Below are 21732 nucleotides of genomic sequence, written 5' to 3'. Positions count from 1 at the left end.
CTCCCTTGCAAAATTTTTAAAAACCAAAAATGTGCAACAAACTGAAGAAACGCGTCATTCACAGTTACTGGAAGATCAAACGAAGTTACGCCGTGCAACATCCACGAAAACGGTCCTGATCATCACAAAGCCAGCTCTCGTCCTAATGAAGAGGAAAGCGATGATAAGAAAACTGTAGAATGGGAAGATAATCGTGAAGCAAAGGGAAACGTACAGACGGAGGATTTTTTGTCAGCGTTGAACAAAGAACAAGATGAATTATCCCGAGGACCGCAGCTTCAAGAGAATCAACAAAGCGACAAAGACGAAAATGTCGATATCAATGATCCTGGTACTTGGCCTGAAATTATAACTAATAAATTTAGAATGGCTATCATACAAAATGGCGTGACACAAGTAAAAATCTACGATTTTCTGAAAGATAAAAATAACAGCAGTTTTTTCTGAAAATTATTATTTAAGAAAATTAATGAATGGGGAACGTCAAGAACGAAGGTGGTTACTCTACTCAAAGTACAAAGATGCCACATTGTGTTATCATCATCATCATCATCATCATCCATTTTCAATCCACTGCAGGATGAAGGCCTCTCCAGCAACTTTCCAGTTCCTTCTGTTTTGAGCACTGGCTATCCATTTACTACCCATAAACTCATGAATTTCATCTATCCATCTCCGCCTCTGTCTTCCAGGTTTTCTTCTAGCTCCTCTTGGGTACCATTCGGTTATTTTCTTAGTCCATCTGTCATCATGTCTTCGAGCTATGTGTCCTGCCCAAGACCATTTTAGTTCTTTAGTTTTGATAAGAATGTCCTTTACTTGAGTTTGCTGCCTAATCCATGTGTTTCTCTTCTTATCTAACAGTCTGATTCCCAATATAATTCATTCCATTCTTCGCTGTGTAGTTTTCAGCTTCTCTTCCATTCTTTTGGTGAGTGCCCAAGTTTCACTTCCATAAGTCATGGTGGGGAGTATACATTGGTTCATTATTTTACGTTTCAGACAAACTGGGATATTGCTCTTCAGTATGTCACTATATTTCCTGAATGCTATCCATCCAAAATTTATTCTTCTCTTGACTTTGACCCAATCATGAAACAACATTTGGATCGGTGCGTAGAATCAGCATCGTGTTCCTCTTTATCTCATAGAATACAAGATGAACTGATTTCTGCTTTGGCTAAAAAAGTTAGAAAGGAAATAATAAATACAGTTAAGTATTTTGAGATTTAAGAAAGAAAGCTAAGTATTTCACAATTTTATTAGATTGAACTCCAGACGTAAACCATCAAGAACAATTATATGTTAATGTAGATAACTCTGAAAGTGATGTGATTATACAAGAACGATTTATTTGTTTTGAAACAGTAAAAGACTCGATAGGAAAAGGATTATCAGCCAAAATTGAATGCAAATTAGAAAAGGAGGAATTAGATTTAGGGAACTGTCGAGGACAGGGGTACGATAACGGAGCTCATATGAGAGGTTTATGTAAAGGCATGCAAGCACTTATCCTGCAAAAGAATTCCAAAGCACAGTATATGCCCTGTGGAAGTCATAATTTGAATTTAGTCCGGAGACATTTCAAAATCATCTCTTGCAAATTCATTTTTTGTGACTTTACAAAGCATATATAATATTTTTGCAAGTTCTGTGATATGCTGGGATATATTAAAAGAGCATGTCAAGCATCTTACTCCAAAACCACTGTAAGAAACGAGGTGGGAATGTCGCCTCGAAAGTGTGAAATCTGTGAGATACCAAGTACCACAATTTTCTCTAGCTTTGAAATACCTTTATGAACATACCAGTGGCATGAAAACGAAATCCGAAATCCAATCAACTGAAAATAAACTTACTTCATTTGAATTTTTATTAAGTTTGGTCATTTGGTATGACATACTGAATGAAGTAAATATTGTGAGCAAGATATTTCAAAATTAAAATATAGATATCGGTACTGCAAATTCACATTTAAAAGGCCTTTTAAATTTTTTTGAACAGTATCATGAATTGGGATTCAAATCTTCTTTAATAACTGCAAAGGAAATAGCTGAAGAATTACAAGTGGCATCTGAATTTAAGAATCAAAGAACTGGACGAAAAACAAAGCAATTTTGTTATGAAGGAACCGATCAGCCTATTTCATCAGGCAAAGAATATTTTCTAGTCATAATTGATAGTGCGATTATTTCTTTTAAGAAAAGATTCAAAATTTATCACGAACATGAGACATCATATGGTTTTTTATATAATTCGGATAATATTCAAAAACTGACTGAAAACGATCTTCTTAAATGTTGCAAAGACTTAAATGCAACCTTGCAAAGATGATATTGATTGCATTGATTTATTTAATGAAATCAAAATTTGTCATCGAGTTTTGCCTTCCAGAATCACAATATTTACTGAAAAATAATTTATTTGAATTGTATCCAAATTTTGTTACTGTTTTGAAAATTATAATAACCTTACCAATTACCGTCGCATCTGCAGAAAGATCTTTCTCAAGATTGAAAATAATAAAAAATTACTTGAGATCTAGCATTAGTCAAGAACGATTTACCTCCTTAGCCATTTTATCTATCGAATCCAAAATAGCCAAAAAACTAAATTATGATGATATTATCAACGAATTTGCTATAAAACATGTAAGAAAATGAAACAAAAATCATATATTGTGACCTTATTCGATTAGGTCGCATACCAAATTGTATTTTATAAGTATATGAAGCAATTATTTTTTTATTTGATTTATTAAAGATTTTTTTGTGATTGAAATGTTAATTTTATTAAAATAATTAATTATTTATCATTTTCATGTAATCCTTACTAAACCAATTTGTGCAATGTAATAAATATCAAAATGCAATAAATTATTTTGTTGTACGAAATTTGTATCAAGGCATCCCTTGCAAGTCAACTTCGCACCGGGCCCCACTTTTGTTCGGGCCAACCCTGATGATGATGAAGTGAAAAGTACAAGGGAATATTCCTTCAGAATATAAAAGAAAAAGAAGAAAGGTACCAAAGGGGATGGAATGCCAATTTGATGGCTAACTACTGTTGGATTCTAAAAAGAGCAACAGCCACCAAAACTAGCTGCCTGAGAAAGTCGAAAAAATGCAAGTTTAACCCAGTATAGCATATATGAAATCAGGTTTGCAGCCATCTATGCTCAATAGGAGACCATACCCTTTGATATTTCTGTTTTTATGTATTTTTATATAAAAATAACATATGTGTGTAAAATCTGTAAAAATACAAAATAAACCAGAAGCATCTCTGCCATTTTTTTTTTTCTTTTATTATTAAAAAATTCTGATACAATATAGCAAATTTGAAGTAGTTTGAAAAAACAGTTTGGATTTCTTATCAGCAGCAAAACATCAGAGAACATTTCTTAAAATGTAGCCTTATGTTATTAGTGAAATAAGTCAAATGTCATCTGCTATAAAAAGAAAAAGAAAGAAAATTTTCAAATAACATTTGTCTATTTTTAGCATTTATTTTATTTTCATTTAAACAACCATGCTCTTTTTAGGAAGAAGAGCATGGAATTGAAATGTCTGAAGATTTTGATGGAAAACTTCATAATCCAGAAGCCAAGAGAGAAAATAGTGAAGAGAGCAGTGTGGAAAGTGATGAGGATGAAGAAGATGAGCTTGATAAGAAAATGGGAGATGTTGAACAAAAGGAAGCAGATAAACTGGATGAACAAGTAAGTACTTTACTATTTAAAATATTCATATTCAATATCAATATAAGGTATAATATCTGAATAATGTCTCATCATTATTTAAGAATTACAGATGAATGTCCTGATTTTTTCCAGAGACTATATCATATGGAAAAGAGAAAACCAAATTCAGAAATAAAATTGGATATGAAGAAATTAAAAAGCAGCTATCTTTACCTGCTAACACAGAAACCTGTGCAACAACAGTAGCACTGAAATCAAAAGAATCAAAGGCAATTTTTAGCTCTCTTGATTGTCAGATTTTTGATTTGTTCTTCCAAGCATTTCAATAGCAGACTGATCTTGAACACTCCTTTCTAAAACAAAATAAAGATTATATAAAATGAATGATATGCCAGTTGATGTTTCACCAGACTCTCATACCTCATCACAATGATTTAAAAAAAAAAAAAAAATCACTCCAAACATCTGCAAATGTAGTAGAAAAAATAGAGTACAATACCAATTTCACAAATACACATGGCAACCCTCAAGATGAAACTATCCTTGGACTTCTGGGGCAACCGATTACATAGACACTGCTGGTCAGTCAATTTTTTCTAATTAAAGAAGCTGAATCAGATCAGCATAAACAAACTACAAAACAAAAATCATTAGAAACAGCAAATAAACCCAAATATACAGGGTGTCTCAAAAATATTGGTACAAACGTTTAGGGGAGGTAGGTAACATCTAAAGGAATCTGAATCGCATAGGAACCCATAACCGGAAACATCACAGGAAAATAGTAGCAGAGGCACAAGAAGCAGAAATGACACAAGACAGTAATTAGTGGCAAACATTTTGACATAATATTAACAATGGAGTACGAGATGGATGCATTTCATGATGTTACAACAGATGCTCGAAGGTTCCACCATGAGACACGATGCATGCATGACACCGACGCAGCATGGATTGTCGGACACGGTCGAACACACCTGGAGTTTCTTTGACAGTAGCAGCAGCGCAGATGAGTCTCGCCACGAGATCCATTTCCATCTCCACAGGCGATTCACACACGATAGATTTGAGGGCCCCCACAGAAAGAAATCAAGGCTCGATAAATCAGGTGAGTGTGGGGGTCAGGCCAGGCCACGTGTCCACCACGGCCAATCCATTGACGCCCAAAACGCCTGTTCAAATGGTCACGTACACACCTTCCATAATGGGCAGGCGCCCCGTCATGTTGAAACCAAATGTTGCGTCTCACGTATGCTGGAACATTGTCAAGTAACCCTGGTAGAACTTGTTCAAGAAAGATCCGATATTTAGCGGAGTTCATGCGGGATGGTAACAGGCGTGGGCCGACTAAGCAGTCACCGACCATACCTGCCCACACATTTATTGCGAAGCGATGTTGTGCCGCATGGGGGCGCACACCGTGTGGGCCCTCTGCTAATCCATACACTAGGTGCATGTCTGCCAGCTCACAGTTCGTATATAGATGCATGCTCTTCGTGCGGCGACTACTGCTTGAATGAGTAAACCAGAAACTTTCCCTCTCGCAAACTGATGAACAGCACCATGTACCGACTTACAGTGATGTTTCCGGTTATGGGTTCCTATGCGATTCACATTCCTTTAGATGTTACCTACCTCCCCTAAATGTTTGTACCAATATTTTTGAGACACCCTGTAGAAAAGCATGCAATACTACAATGCAATTGCTGTGGTATTCAAAATCCAGTAAACTTTTTAAAATCTGAACCCTCGGGAACTGAAATTTGCTGGATTTTAGAGAAATATATCTAGTGGTTGGGCAGTTTCAGAAGAGCCAATTTTAATAAATATTAAACTTAATTGCATCTGTAAATATTTATAATGACTGCCTTCTCCTTTCATCCATGTTTGTGGACAGCAGGATTTAAATTGCATGGATAATGAAAAGTCTTAATTTTCACAGCTGAACATACTTGCTTTTATAATGAGCTGCACTAGTATTGCATTACTTTCAACAGATAGTTTTAGCTGTATTGCATGCCCCCATAGGTAGCACAGTTGGTAGGATCACCATCCTCCCCAACACTGGGTGGAAAAACTCAGTGTGGGGAGGATGGTGATCCTACCAACTGTGCTACCTGAGTTCAAGTCAGGTCTTTTAAAAGATGAGACTGCTGTGACCAATCTGTGTTCAGAACTAACTGGTCTCTCAATAGATACATACTTTCACGTACCATATGATCACTCGCATCAAAACCACTTGCTATCTGTTGAGAGACCAGTTAGTTCTGAACACAGATTCTCATCTTCCTCCTGTCATTGATGACCGAGGAATTTTTATGGGTCTTTTTCACAACCTAGCTGGGTTTGTGAATGTCAGTTGAGAGTAACATGGTTTTTCGTCCGGCAAGCAGAAAATTAACCTCAGAACACACAATTTACAAACAATATACATGGAGCAATATGGCCTTAGTTGCTGATGCTCCTAAAACCATACAAAAACAACGACAACTGTATTGCATCTTTGAAAACTGATACCTTTAAAGACTATTTCACTTACCATATGATCACTCACATCAAAACCAGGTGCCTCCGTATCCAGGTGGGCAGGAGCAGCAGTGCGTAGCACACGCTTCTTGATTAGACTGGGGTTCGAGCCCATGACTACCAAATACGGAGGATGTGGAAAGGTCAGGGAATGACCACCGCATATCCCCAGAGCAATATGGCCTTAGTTGCTAATGCTCCTAAAAACCAAATAATAACAATAACATCAAAACCACTTTCTATTGACTGGCAACCCAAAGGTCGCGGGTTCGATTCCCGCCTCGGGCTTGGATCAAAGTACTGCAAAAACCTTGGGAGGTGCATTATGGCCACAGAAGCCTATGCGCCAATAACTACCAAAAAAGAAAGAAAAGACTTTCTATTGAGAGACCAGTTAGTTCTGAACACAGATTGTCATAGCAGTCTCATCTTTTCAACAAATGGCAATTTAACATTTTTGGAGAGATATGTAAGTAGTGCAGTACCAGTGCAGCTCTGCAAAAGTTTGTTCTGTTGTGAGAATTAAGACCATTGCATTATTTATGCATGTTAAATCATACTGGCCACTAAAACAGATTAAAGGAAGAAAGTCAGCCCTTCAAATGCCTTTTAAAGAAATGTGATTTTTTGTGTGGATTCTTAAGAACAAAATAATTGTTGATCCCAGATTAGAGTTTTAATATTTCTGGAATCCAAAATGTCAATTTTTTTTTTTTCTTTTTTTTTTCTTTTTTTTTTTTTTTGTAAAATGTGCCAGATTATACAGAGTTTACTATAATTTTTAACAACAAATCACACTTTAGTTTATGAAGAATGGAAAAACTTGGTGAAATTTCAAATTTGAGACATCTTGCAGCTATCATACTTTGCTAGTTCTTAGGGAAATCTGTTTCTGAAAAATTGAAAATAATGAGTCAGATTTACTTAGATGATTTTCTCTCCTGTACTGCTATGTCTGAACAGCATTGTAGATTCAAAGAGAGAAGAGCAGATTTAGCAGATGATTACTATGCTGGAAGAACTTTAACTGCAGGGTTGTTAAAATTAAAGTATCCTTATGTAGAGGGCTCTGGAGCAAGTTCTAAAGCTCGTACTGAAGAGAAATTTGGACAACAGGTACAATAAAGAATGCGCTCGCCATTTATTGGGAAAAAAATTAGTTACAAAATTTGTCACTGTGTGGCGCTGTAGCAATACAGATCACTTGAAGAGCGCTACAATTGTTCAATGTGTCCTCCATTTTGGTCAACAACAGCTTCCATTCAAAGAACAGCATGTTCTACAGCAGAACGTAACATGTCAACTGGAATAGCCAGCACATATGACATATAATGCCGTCCTTCAGATCTGCAAGAATTTGACATCCTTCCCAATACACCTGGTTCTTCAAAAACCCCCACAACCAGAAGTCTCATGGGGCGAGGTCTGGTGATCAGGGTGACCAAGATGTCTGGAAACAACGGCTGATGACCCGTTCGTCTGTAAAGTGTTGCCTTAGCAATCTTTGGACAGAATGGTGGATGTGGAGTGGCACACCATCTTGCATGAATGTGGTATCCTGAAGGCACCCACATTGTTGTAGCTCTGGTATTGCAAAATTTGCCATCATTTCATAATATCGCTGTCCAGTGACGGAACAGGTGTAGGGTCTAGTTGGTGATACTTGTTCAAAAAATATGGCCCAATCATGAATGTGGCTGTAAATCCACACCACACTGTCACTTTTGGAGAATGCAACGGGATCTCTTGGATAACTTGAGGGTTTTCTGTTGCCCAAATGAGACAGTTTTTTTTTATTATTATTAGCCATGTGGTGCAAAGGAAGCCTGAGGCTTATGCTGCACCAGCCAAAAAAAAAAAAAAAAAAAAATTCCCATGTTACCCTGAGAAAGAGGGAGGGGGGGGGGAAAGTCAGAAGTAGAAGGGAATCATCAAGAAGGCAAGAAAGAGAAGAATGATGATATCCAGCTCAGGATCCTAGGTTTGCCAAGCCCATACTCACCAGATGTGCATACAGTCAGTCCTCATATAGCACGATAGTTGTGTTCCCAGAAACCCTCTTGCAATACAAAATCGTGCAATATAAACAATAGGCCCTATGGGAAAAATAGGGTTAGGTGCTGACCACCCAAGATTGAACACACATTTGTTACCAAAACATTATCAAACACAATAAATAATCGTAATAAAATACTTACATATTTTATTACAACTATTACGTAATAAAATATTGCTAATGCTTTTGCTACTATCGTAAGCAAACTTGTTTTTTGTTTGATTTTCTATCCAAACAGTTGACAGCCGTTGCATCTCTTCCAATTCTTTGTGTCTTAATCTAATGGATTTTAATTACACTTTGAGTTGTTCCTGCTATGAAAGTTGTTTTTATTTTCTCTGCATTCTTTGTAATTCTCAGCGTTGCCTCATTTAGGTCCGTAGCACGTGCAGTATCACATGGTCTTTCATTTCGCTCAAAGCGTTTCACAGTTTCATATTTTTTCACTATCGACAGTGGCGGACTGGCCATAAGCCTTACTGGAGAAACCGGTGTGATTTTGGCCATAAACTGCAGTATGAGGCCACTATAAATTTTCCCAGGTAAGAATTTTTGACCCAGTCCGCCTCTGTTTATCGATATTGCTTCTTTTTTTTTTTTCTCCCTGAATCTGCAGTGTCTTCACCACTTTCTTTTCACACCTTTTAAGTATTTTACTCATTTTTAGGGAAGAAAGCACAATTACAAAACAAGGAGGCACGCTTGATGCACATAAACAAAGCTGCGTGCATGTAGCAACTGAATAAACAACACCGTAAAGGCAGAGATACACTATTAACACCTCACATTTTACTAAAGCACATTTCTAGGGGTTATTACCATAAAACAATAAAAAACAATTTCCAGTTGCGTTTCTGCTAGTGGAATCTGTTATAAACTGGTAGTAAACTCGATCTAATTGCATTTGCAATTATACCGATAGCTGGAATTGTGTTGGTTTTTACGTTATTATGGTGAAATGCGTTTCCCCTTCACTGATATAAAACACATAAATACATTTTCTGAATCTTCTCTTCATTCCTATTGTGTTGCGTTCAGTTGGGGTGATTCCGCATTCGACTGCCATTTCTTATAAACACAAAGGCGAATCGTGCATAAGCGAATTCGGTTCATGTTATATAAGATATCGTTCCCCTATTTATAAATCGTGTATGATCAAATTTGTGTAATGTAAACACGTGTTATACGAGGACTGACTGTATTCACTTTTCCATTTAAGCAGAATTGGACTTCATCACTCCAAAGGATGTTCCATGACCAAGTGATATCCGTTGTCATTCGTGCCAGAAACTGAAGTGCGTATATGAAACGAATATCTGCATCACCATGCTTTAGCTGCTGTAGCATGCTCATCTTGTAAGGATAGTACCACAACACCTGATGCATTACTAGCCTTACAGTGGAATACAGCATGTCCACTTCACGAGAAACAGTTGGCACACTTGCGCTACCACATGGAGATTGACTTGATAAATCCATGACAGCCATAGCCACATCTTCAGCACGAGAGAAGTCCACCCGTTTTCAACCTCTAACTGGTTGAACACCAAGATGTCCTGTCTCTTCAAATTTCGCAGTCATTTTGCAGACAGCACAAACAGTCATAGGTCCACGTGGGCCTTACACACTTCTGACGCTGGAATTCTTTGATAGCCACAGCTGCATTGTTGCTGTTCTGATAGTACAGCTTCACTAATAGTGGCATTGCTGCTGTAGTGCATGCAAACATCTACTGTATGATTTTGAAGATACTGCTTTGCTTTTATACAGTACAGTAGAGCCGAGTTGTGGCACTGTGGCAATAACTGTTTGTTTGTTTGTTTGTTATTTGGTTTTTAGGAGCATTAGCAACTAAGGCCATATTGCTCCGGGATATGCGGTGGTCATTCCTTGACCTTTCCGCATACTCCGTATTTGGTGGTGACGGGCTCGAACCCCGGTCTAATCAAGAAGCATGTGCTACGCACTGCTGCTCCTTCCCACCTGGCTACGGAGGCGCCCTGGCAATAACTTACGATTATACAAATAACATAAGTTATTTGCATAATAACATAAGTTATTTGCCTAATCATAACTAAGATAGTTACATTGTATACAGTGACACAGCGCCATACAGTGACAAATTTTTAACTTCCTCCCCCCCCAATAAATGGCGAGCACATTGTTTATTGTACCTGTTATCTAAATTTCTTTTCAGTAGAAGCTTTAGAACTCGCTCCAGAGCCCTCTACTTAGGAATACTTTAATATGTACAACCCTATACTTGTACACCCAAAAAAATTTAAATAGCCAGACAACTCATGCATCAGAGCTACAGTGTAATCATTGATAAACTTGCAGAAGCTTTAAAAATTTCACATAGAAACTGTCGTTAAATTTTAAGTAAAAATTCGAATTTGCATCATGTTGTTCAGCTTATGGTTCTCCAAATCGACACAATGAGTGAATTATGATTTGCAGCAATCACATAAAAGAATCTGCTAATGATGTGTTGTTCCTAATCTGTGGGGCGCCTCCATAGCCAGGTGGGAAGGAGCAGCAGCGCGTAGCACACACACTTCTTGATTAGACCAGGGTTCGAGCCCGTCACCACCAAATACAGAGGATGCGGAAAGGTCAGGGAATGACCACCGCATATCCCGGAGCAATATGGCCTTAGTTGCTAATGCTCCAAATAACAAACAAACAACAAACCTAATCTGTCATCACCAGAAACAGGATTTAGTGGGGGATTTTTTTTTTTTATTTTATTATTATTTATTTTTATTTATTTATTTTTTTTTTTTAAAACCAGCCATAAAGCATGAATTATTAACTTGGAAAGTGCCTCATTTGTCACTATTAAAAAATTTTGGGCAAGGCAATTTTAAAAGGAAAGTGATGCTAGAAGTTATTTTGACCATCATAATATATGTACTTCAGATTTGTTCCTCAAGGTGCTACTGTAAATAAGGAAATATACCATATTTCCCCATATATAAGACACCTTAATTTTGGGGCCTGAAATTTGAAAAAAAAAGTATTACATAAAGTTATTGAACTCAAGTTTTATTCATCATAAAATTCATACAACTCTTCATCACTGTCAAAACTCCCATCCATTAGCTTGTCCTCATCTGTGTCTGATGACGAATCACTGTCTTCATATATTGCCTCGTCCTCAGTTCCATCTATGGCATTTGAAATGCCACACTTCTTAAATGACTTGACAACGATCTCAGGCTTGATATTATCCCAGGATCTTTTCCCCCAGGTACAAACTTCTCCTATAGTTGGTTTCTTCACTCTTCCTGCTGGTGTAAAATTGTCCCCAGAAGACTTCATCCATTGGTTCCATTCGTCTCTCATGGCAGCTTTGAAGGGTTTGTTAATGCTGACATCAAGTGGAGCTGGAATGTCAAGCCTCCAGGTATTCCAATTGCCCTTTGCTCTTCAATCCATATCTTCAATTCCCTCTAAATCAGGCCATTTTGCTGACTTGCCTCTCATGTCCTTCTTCTTCTGCCATGGCATTTTCAGTCTTCTTCCCTTAGCCAGTCTCGGATTGTTTTCTCAGTTGGAGGAGGACCAAACTTACGTTCAGCAGCACGATTTCCATTTACTTTTGCCAACTGGATCACTTTTAACTTGAATTCAGCACTGTATGAAAATCTTTTCTGAGCCATTTCTGGGCAGAACGTGGCCAAACATAACCTAATACACCGGTAACAAGTGTGAAACAATGAGCGCAAAGACAACAAGCGCGAAAAATGCAAGTAAAAAAACCTACAACCACTGTATAAGATGCACCCAATTTTTAGACCCCAAATTTTTCGAAAAAGGGTGTGTCTTATTCATGGGGAAATACGGTACATACAGGTGCTGCAACAGCTGCAAGAGAAAATTTAGCAAATGTCTCCAGAACAGTGTTCAGCAGAAGATTGGAAGTTATTACACAACAGTGAACTTACACACGACTCACCTGCAGCAAGAACATGTTATCACTATAATGTTATATTATCACATCCCTCCCCTCATTAACCTGACCTCTCAACTATGCAAGTTATTTCTTTTCTCAAAAATGAAATATTTACAAGGCCAACCAGGAACAAAGGGTTATTGATACAACTCAAGATGCTGTCTGCCATATCCCACCACAAAAATTCTAGACTATTTGGTTTGGTTTGTTTGGTTGGTTTTTAGGAGCATTAGCAACTAAGGCCATATTGCTCCGGGATATGCGGTGGTCATTCCTTGACCTTTCCGCATCCTCCGTATTTGGTGGTGACGGGCTCGAACCCCAGTCTAATCAAGAAGTGTGTGCTGTGCACTGCTGCTCCTTCCCACCTGGCTACCAGTGCTGGCAAAATTGCAATAGTGCTCAAGGAGAGTGCTTCAAGAATGGCTGTGTCTAGGTTTAGTTACATATAATATGTGAGTCCAGGACCTTTTTGACTGTACTACATGTAACCACCCACCCACCAACTCCCCTTCTTTCTTTACAAGCAGGCTCTCCTCCATGGCAGCTTTGAAGGGTTTGTTAATGAAGTTTGAAGGGTTTAGTTGGTACAATACATTACCATGCCACGCAATTGGTCTGGATTTGATTCCCATCAGTGACTGGAGGAATTTATAAAGTCCTCTTCAAACAATGTTGAAGATAGTGTACCTCAGATGGAGAGAGTAGGGTTTCCCCTATGAGTTATTCCAAATTTTTCATCCCTCAACATTCAGATCAGCCTGTGAGCAAACACTTTTACATACAAATTGCACAAATACAAATATGAGTGACAAGCTCCAGTGCCCTTATAAATAATAATTTGAATTGAATTTTTTAAACAAGGTTTCTAAATTAAGTAAAGAAATAGCAGTATGCAACTGGTGGTTTCTATGTAGTGGGTCTCAAATATTGAAACATTGCTTAGCTGTAACAGTTTAGGAAAGTTCATCATTCTTTCAAATTTTTACACTCTAATCTGAAAATTAATAAAATTAGTCTTGCTTGAAATACAAACCTTTGAAATTTCACATTTCTTGAAAGACTGTCATTTCTGATTAATTCAATTAAAAATACATTATTTGTCACTGTATATATATTAAGAGTATTCTTTATTTATATTTCTGATTGCAGCTTTGGGGGAGTGATGATGAAGATAACTTTGATGATCTCAAGGATGATGAGTTTGGTAAAGGAGTAAATCAAACTGAATCTGTACTAGCAGCTAAAGATGATAAAAAAGAATTTAGGGATGAAGAACAAGATAGTACAGAAGAGGAAGAGGAAGATAAGAAAGAAGAAAAAGAAACTAAAGATGAAACAGAATATGATGGAGAATGTATTAATCCAAACATTAATGAGCCACCTGAAAAGGTAATTATAGTTAAATTTTATCCATTTTAAATGAGGTGATTAATCTCCAGCTCAAAGAAGCAAAGAGCAAGGACATTACTCTAGTACTTTCGTAAACAACAAGGGAATACCCATCACTTTTTTATAAGTAATCTAGTCATCCCCAGCCAAGTTGCTTATGGTGGTATATAGTGGTGAATTTAAACATCAGTGCATCAACTCCAGATTTACAACAGAGATTCTTTTTGACCACTGTACTATAATTTTTCTCCATATTTTTCACAAATAATACTCTGGCTTTGTCATTTAACCCAAAATAAAATTTTTAAAAAATTCTGTGAATTTCTGATTAATATTATCCCTGTTTTCTTTATTAAAATTAGTGTATAGCCATCAGACATATTAGTCTGTATTATCTAAAATATATGGAACATACAAAATGATATGCTTGTGCTTTCTGTATAGAGATTGGCAATCAGCAAATAAAATTTAGTCAAGAACAAAATGGAAAAGAGTTATCTTTTGTACTTCCTGTCCACTGTACCAGATTATCCCTCCACTTCGTTCTTGTTCTTCTTTCCTCTTCCATTTAAGTTTGCCAGAGAGAATCAAATACAGGACTGCAAAATACAGGACATCTGTGAATATGATCAAAGTATGAACTGAATATATCTATTCTTTATACTTGGATCAACTTCCTTTTCCTTGTTATTCATTTTTGCAATTCACTTGGACCTTGACATTTTTCTAAAAGACCACATTTCAAAGGCTTCCTCAGTGCTTGAGAGATTCTTTGTGATTGTCCAGATCTCACAGCTATATAGTAGTATTGACCATATATGGCACTTGAGAACTTTAATTCTGATTTTCAAATTTAATTTCATGTTGCACAGCATGCTCTTCATTCTCATAAAATCTGATCTTGCTATGTCTGTAACTGTCATCAGCATATTGGATATTGTTGACAATCACTCTATAGGCTTTTATTCCTTCCTTTCTTTTGGTTGTAGCATCTCACATTATTTTCTTGGTGTACAAATTGAAAAGCAATGTAGAGAATACACATACCTGTTGAACATCTCTCTTCTTGTCTCAATTTCTTCCAGTCATTCTTCCAAAGTTAGACATAGTGTAATGTTAAACTGTATTTGTTTTGTATGTTTTGCTGTGAAACTGAATTTGATTTAACAGTGTCCTTCAGTAAGATGAGAGTGAAAAACAATGTAATGTTTAAGAAGACATATACACAATTTTTCTTGCTTTATGAAATCTGGAAAAGGTAACATGTTTGCTTTGTACTACATATAGCTGTGACCTTTCAATTTAAATTTGTAGGAAATGTGTGTAATCAGACATTTGTAAACAAATAAGCATAAGAATTATGTGCAGTACAGAGAAAAAAATACAAAAATAAAAGTGCTATTTCAAAGTGAAGATGATGTATCTGGTATTGTTTTTTGTAAAAATTAAAAAATAGGTTCCACAATGCACTTCCCCATTCCCTTTTCATTTATCTTATACATCTGTCTTTATCTTAAAATTTGAACTGGAGTCCTGGGCATCAAACTTTCTCATGGTTAAGTGTTGTTGCTGTTATTTGGTTTTATTAGGAGCATTAGCAACTAAGGCCATATTGCTCCAGGGATATGCGGTGGTCATTCTCTGACCTTTCCGCATCCTCCGTATTTGGTGGTCACGGGCTCGAACCCCGGTCTAATCCAGAAGCATGTGCTATGCACTGCTGCCCCTGCCCACCTGGTTACAGAGGTGCCATGGTTAAGTGAAGCTTTCTCCTCTAGATGAAGTGATTATCAAAGCTACAGTTCTTGTTAAGTTCAAAGCTCAGTTTTTCTTTCATTCTTATTCATAAAAAATTTTGCCTTATGAAATGCAAGTAGAGTCAGAAAAGAAAGTTGCCTTTCTTGATTTTTTTTTTTTTTACTGATGGATCAACTTGTACAAAATAGTTTATCCTTTATACTTATTCCAAATCAGAAATAAACATAATTACAACATAAATTTGGGTGCTTTATTGTTTTTAAATAACACAGTTTACCTATGTACCATGCCACTCAAAGAATATGTAACAACTTGGCCCATAGCTGCCATTCTTTAGTTTTGACAGATTTTTTGTCTCAGTTTGACCCTTCTGCACCTCACTTGTCATACTATACTTGGTAACATACAGTTAGCTGGGGGTTTTTTGCAAAAAAAAGTTTTTCTCAGTATTTTTTCTTTTCACAAAGAATATCAAAACTACATTAAGATCATAATTTTTAAAAAAATTATGTGAATTTCTTCTTATTTTCATTAAGAAATGTGACTTGTGGTGAACACCTGAGATTAGTTTCTGTAATCATTCAGTTAGCCTAGAAAAAGTAAACTTTATTCTTCTGGTTTTTCATTTCCAACACATAAGTTATGGCTTAGGGATGATGCCTCACTCAATTTAGAAAGCAACAAAGATTAATAAAAGAACTTAAAGTTTATTAAAAGCTAATATTGATAAATATATATTTTTCAAATAAAATAAATTAAACGTTTTCAACTCCTAGCTTGCATTTCCAATTCAGTCTAGAAAGTCTTATATACAGTTCTTATACAAAAAAAAAAATATTCTTTCAAAACACCAGATTCTCAACAAATATTTTCATATTAGTATTAGTATTGAACTAGACAAACCATACCAATTACCATATTCCACAACACCAGATGGAAGTTTGTTCCAGCAATCAACTCCCAAATTGGCCATAGGCAAATTTGCACACATTTATCCTGCAACTATTCTTCCTCAATTTAAATGTATGCACCTTCATATGTTGTGCGAGCAAGAGGAAGGATGCCATCTGCATTGAGCTTACTCAATCCATTCAAAGCCTTAAACACTTCAATCAGGTCTCCAAATGTTGCAATTTATAGGACTGAAGCCTTTGAACACTCTTTTGTTCTGTTCCCCCATCCTACACACACACTAAATTTGTCCTTCTCAGCGCACATTCCAACAGATCCACATCCTTCCTAAAATTCCAGACATACAGGTCTGGAATTTTAGAAAGATGTGCCCTGACCATTGTCTTATATCACAGAATGATCAACTCCTTATCCCTACTTACAAAATTTCCGTATATCATTGACAAAACCCCATGAGCTGTTCAGAATACTTCATATTTGACTGCACAATTACCACCAGGTCTTTTTCATTCTCCACTATCCTGAGTGTGACTTCACACGGTTAATATATAATCCCATATGTAGTACCTTGCATTTGTCAATTTGAAAGTTCATTTGCTGTTTCTCAGCCCATCTGCCTAATTTTTCTAGATCCTATTGCCGTAGCATGCTTTGATTACTGTCCTTAACCACCCTGCCAACCTTCGTGTCATTTTCAACCTTCAACTTTATGCCTTGTATGCCTTCATCAATATCATTAATAGATATTGAAAACGATAATGGGCCCAACATTGGTAACTCCACTAATAAAATTAGTCTAAGAAGAGTAGTGCCCATGTTAACCACTTCTCCCACACCATTCCTTTATCCATAGCAGTAACTTTTCCCTTAATGCCACACTGCTCCAATTTGTGTAACAGTCTTTCATATGCAACAGTATCAAAAGATTTTCTGAAATCTAAGTATATGATGTCAAAATTATTTTTGGCACCCAGTGCCTTTGTTACTCCATCATAGTATCTAATCAGATTGATAAGACAACACCACCCCTTAACAAATCCATTTTGTGACTGTAGTATAATTGCATTCCTGTCTAGATAGTCCCGCATTACTTCTTTAACCAGTGCCTCTATTATTTTCCCTCAAACAGATGTTAAGCTAATAGGTCTGTAATTACTCACTCCCCCCCCCTGTAATCCACCCTTGTGAATTGGAGAATCCTTTGCACATCTACAATTGGCTAAGAGTTTGCTTTTCTGCCTCCCTTAATATAATTGGATAGTTGCATCCATCCCAAGTGCATTCTTTACATTTAGCTGTAATCATTCATTAATAGTTGTGTTAATCATTTTCTCTTCCACTTTCCTATCAGTTATAACAAAATCTTTTAACTCCATGTTGGAATCTGATACCCTTCTGGCATCTCCATCCATAAAAAATTTCTCATGCGAATGTATATGCAAAATATGTATTCAGTTTATCAGCAATATGAACAGGATAAACATTAGTTAGACCATTCCTATCTGGCAGACCAGTGTGATTCATTCCCTTCCTTCTATTATTGGAATTAAACTGAAAAATCTGATTATAGACTTTTCAGTTTAAATTAGGTTTTGCAGGAAACTCGCAAAGTAAAATTTATTCAAAATTTTAAATTATTTAAAAGCACTGCCATTTGTTATAGGGACAATTTATTTGGTAAAATTAAAAAATTCTGCAGCTTTATAAAGAGGGAAAAAAATGATGAATGTGCAAATAACTGCACCTGATAAGAAATTTTGTTTTTTTTCAAGAATAAGAATTAAAACCACAGAAAACATAAAAATTTTAGTTTGAAATCCACTAGAATAAACTAATATTTTGACTTTCTGCTTTTATATGTATGTATATTAATTACTTTCAGGAAGTAGAACCATTGACAGTCCCAGATAACCTGAAACTAGATGAAGAGGAGGAAGAAGAAAAAGATAAACAAGAGGAGCAGGAAAACCAATATAATGTTGATAATCTGAAAGGCTAGTTTGATTTTTTAAAAATACATTTTTTTTTTTTTTTTTTTTTTTTTCCCCAGTATAATTTTTGTTTTGTTTTTTCAATTTAAATAAATGCTCATGCTAAATTAGGATAAAGTGTGAGAGTCGTTGTTACTCAGTTAAGATTTTATTTAACACTGGAAAAAAAAAAATTGCTTTGGTAAAGAAGAAGAACAGGTTGGAATCACTGGGATTTTCCCAGTGATTCCAACCTGTTCCAGCTTATAAAGCAACTGCTCATGTGGGACTGAGTAAAAAGCTTTGCTGAAATCTAAATAAACAGTGTCGAAATTATTCCCTAAATCCAGCTTGTGATGACCCTTTCAAAATAGCGAACCAGATTTGTTAAACATGATTTTCCCTTTACAAAACCATGCTGAGTATCCTTGAGAATTTCAATTCGATCCAAATGATCCTTGAATTCCACCCTTGATCATTGCCTCCATGATTTTCCCTACCACTGAAGTCAGACTGACAGGTCGATAATTTCCCACTTCACTCTTAGAGCCACCCTTATGTATGGGAGATACATTGGCACTTTTCCAATCCAAGGGAATCTCCCCAGAATTTAGTGATGCTCGCATAATTAGCCTCAATGGTTCAATGCACTCACTTGCCGCCTCCCTTAAGATTATAGGGTATATTCCATCAACTCCAGGAGCCTTACTGGCCTGTAGGCTCGAAAGTTTTTTCATTAAATAATCTTGCGAAATTTCAATATCATTAATTACATATTTTTCAACTTCGCTCCCACGATTTCCCATTGCCACAAAAGGTTTTTCATTTGTAAATATCGACAAAATAACTGTTGAGTTCATCTGCAACAGCAGCTGGTGTATTTAATACTATCCCCTTTCCCTTACATAAAGGTCTGATCTGCTTTGTCCTGCTCTTCTTGGCATTTATATATGTGAAGAATTCCTTATCCCCCCCTCTTTGCTAGTGATTGCTAGTGATTTCTCATAAACTGCCTTTGCCTGTCGAACCTTTTCTGTGGCTCTATTACAGATCATCTTGTATCTATTATAGGCTTCAGTACTTTTTATTGCTCTGTAACCTTTTCATGCCACCTTTTTCTGCTCAAGTAATGTGGCAACTTCACTGTTCATCCAACTTGGAACCCTCCTCGTGGAGTATTTTTTTAATGGTAAATACACATTCAAGGCATCTGTGATTAATGTTTTAAAAGCATACCACAGTTCAAATGTATTCATTGTCTGTGTGATATCTACCCAGTTAATGGAGGCCGTGTAGTACCTTAAGGCATCGTAATTTCATTTTCTGAAATTAAAACCCATTCCTTTGCCTTTTACTGCTGCTACCTCTCTCATCATCATCATCCACCGTAGAACTCCGTGATCACTTCCTGCTACTGGTTCCTCTACTGTCAGCCCTGTTATGTCATCTGATTCATGGGTGATGATGAGGTCGAGGATATTCTTTTCTCTAGTACTTTCCCTGACGTGTTGATACAAATAACAGTCATCTAGTTGATCAGTTGTCAGTAATCGACACGTTTTTTCCTATGTTATACATTTGTCTAACAAAATAGACACTTTAATATCCATTCTTCGAAAATATCACTTGTCATCCATGCTTTTTTATTAAAGTCAACTTCCAGTGATTTTGTGCCTCTAAAACATCTTGGGTTTTTGATGTTCTGATGACTAAAAGTTTAATTTTTCATTTCCTGTCATATTGACTCTAACTAGCACAGTGATTCTTTCTTTGCTTTCTGCCAAAACATTTATCATCCTTAAAAGCAAGTGTTGTATTAGGTAAACATTTAAAGAATAAACCCATTTCATCAGCATTAAAAACATCCTTAGGATTCTTCCAAAATCTTCTTTAAGGTGTTCCTCCAACTATTGCATCTTCTTCACTTACACCAACACTTTCTCCACGGCGCCTCTGTAGCCAGGTGGGAAGGAGCAGCAGTGCGTAGCACACGCTTCTTGATTAGACCGGGGTTCGAGCCCGTCACCATCAAATACGGAGGATGCGGAAAGGTTACAGAATGACCACCGCATATCCCGGAGCAATATGGCCTTAGTTGCTAATGCTCCTAAAAACCAAAAATAACAATAACTTTCTCCACAAATAACTTTTTCCACAATTCTATGGCACTTCTTAATTTTCTCTAACCACCCAGTGTTTGCATTAAATTCTATGTCCAAGGGATTGTGCAAATTTCAGAGCTTGTTGTTTAATTATTGTACCTGATATTGGTATATTCTTTTCACTTATCATTTGCACCCATTTTAGAACAGCTTTATCAACATCTTCGTACACACACAACTTAATTCACTTCTTGTCTGCTCCTCCTTCAATTGCATTTAAAATTGATTCTCGATTTTTTAAAATCATAGATAACAGTAGACAACAGTATTATACACTGTACAATTTTCTTTTGTTTCCTACTCTTGCTATATGGTGAAACCAAGCCCCAGCACCATATGGATGACTGGGATGAAAACTGCCTTGTTTATCAGAGCCAAGGTTTTCTTTCTTAATCCCCAGTCGGTTTTGCTTATCCTGGAGATCATGGCAGCATAAGCTCTTATTTTTTTAGATAGCATTTCCAGGTATGGATAGAAGGATAATTTGGAGTTGATTGTTATACCCATATACTGTAATTCCTGGACCATCTTCTGGGATTTGTCGGCTATTTTAATCACTGGCAGTCTTCTAGAGTTCAGAGTACCTTTTACGAGAATTGTTTTAGTTTTTTTTTCGACAGAGATTTTGAGCTTTTGGTTTCCGGTCTGTTCAGTTAATCTTTGCAAGATGGTGTTTGCCATTCATTCAAGCACCTTGTGGGCATTACCCCTTATATAGTGAGATTATACAGTTGCCTTGTACAGTGGGATTATGGCTTCCCTACCTCAATAAGCAAATGTTTAATAAATCACTGATAGAACAATGTGGGCCTTCCCTGCCATCTGTCCACACAGCTCGGAAAACTTCATGTCTGACTGTATCGTAACTCCCAAATCTCTTTCTTCCTCTACTTTTTTTAATTCAACACCACCAAGTGTATGTGTTATTTTGGAGTTGCTATTCCTCATGTATAAGACCTGCTTGAATACGCTAAAGCAGTGGTCTCAGACTCAAATTGCATGCGGGCCGAATGCACTATCTAAAAGCAGCTGACAGGCCGGAATTTTTTTTTTTTTTTTTGCAAAGTGAGAGTGAATAAATATATATTGCACCGTACTTACCCATAATATATGGATACCACCCCTTTGTAACCTGGTGTTACGCGTGATGCGTGTGTGTGGCGTGTAAGTTTATAATAAGTTTGGAAATTCTCCTTCTTTTATTTATTAAATTTTTCTTCAACACATACAGAAAAAAATCATATGTTTGTATGTAAATAATTATAAACTTCTTTATTTCTTACTACAACTTGACA

At 36.4% G+C, this 21732-nt stretch overlaps 1 protein-coding gene across 1 annotated transcript in view; it reads left to right on the top strand.

The window, feature by feature from the left end:
- The window catches only part of LOC150081532 (midasin), a 1449634-nt gene that overhangs the window by 1357208 nt on the left and 70694 nt on the right, over positions 1-21732 (top strand). The window contains exons 84-86 of the mRNA XM_090380238.1: positions 3545-3721; positions 13396-13635; positions 18188-18299. Coding sequence (XP_090236364.1) covers positions 3545-3721; positions 13396-13635; positions 18188-18299 — 529 coding nt within the window. The remainder of the gene's footprint in view (positions 1-3544; positions 3722-13395; positions 13636-18187; positions 18300-21732) is intronic.

This window comes from Mastigoproctus giganteus, chromosome 8 (genome assembly GCF_048544385.1).
Source record: "Mastigoproctus giganteus isolate SK-2022 chromosome 8, ASM4854438v1, whole genome shotgun sequence".
In the NCBI taxonomy this organism is placed as follows: Eukaryota; Metazoa; Arthropoda; class Arachnida; order Uropygi; family Thelyphonidae; genus Mastigoproctus; species Mastigoproctus giganteus.
Note: the sequence above shows the minus strand (reverse complement) of the source record. Positions and strands in the feature narration are given on the sequence as shown.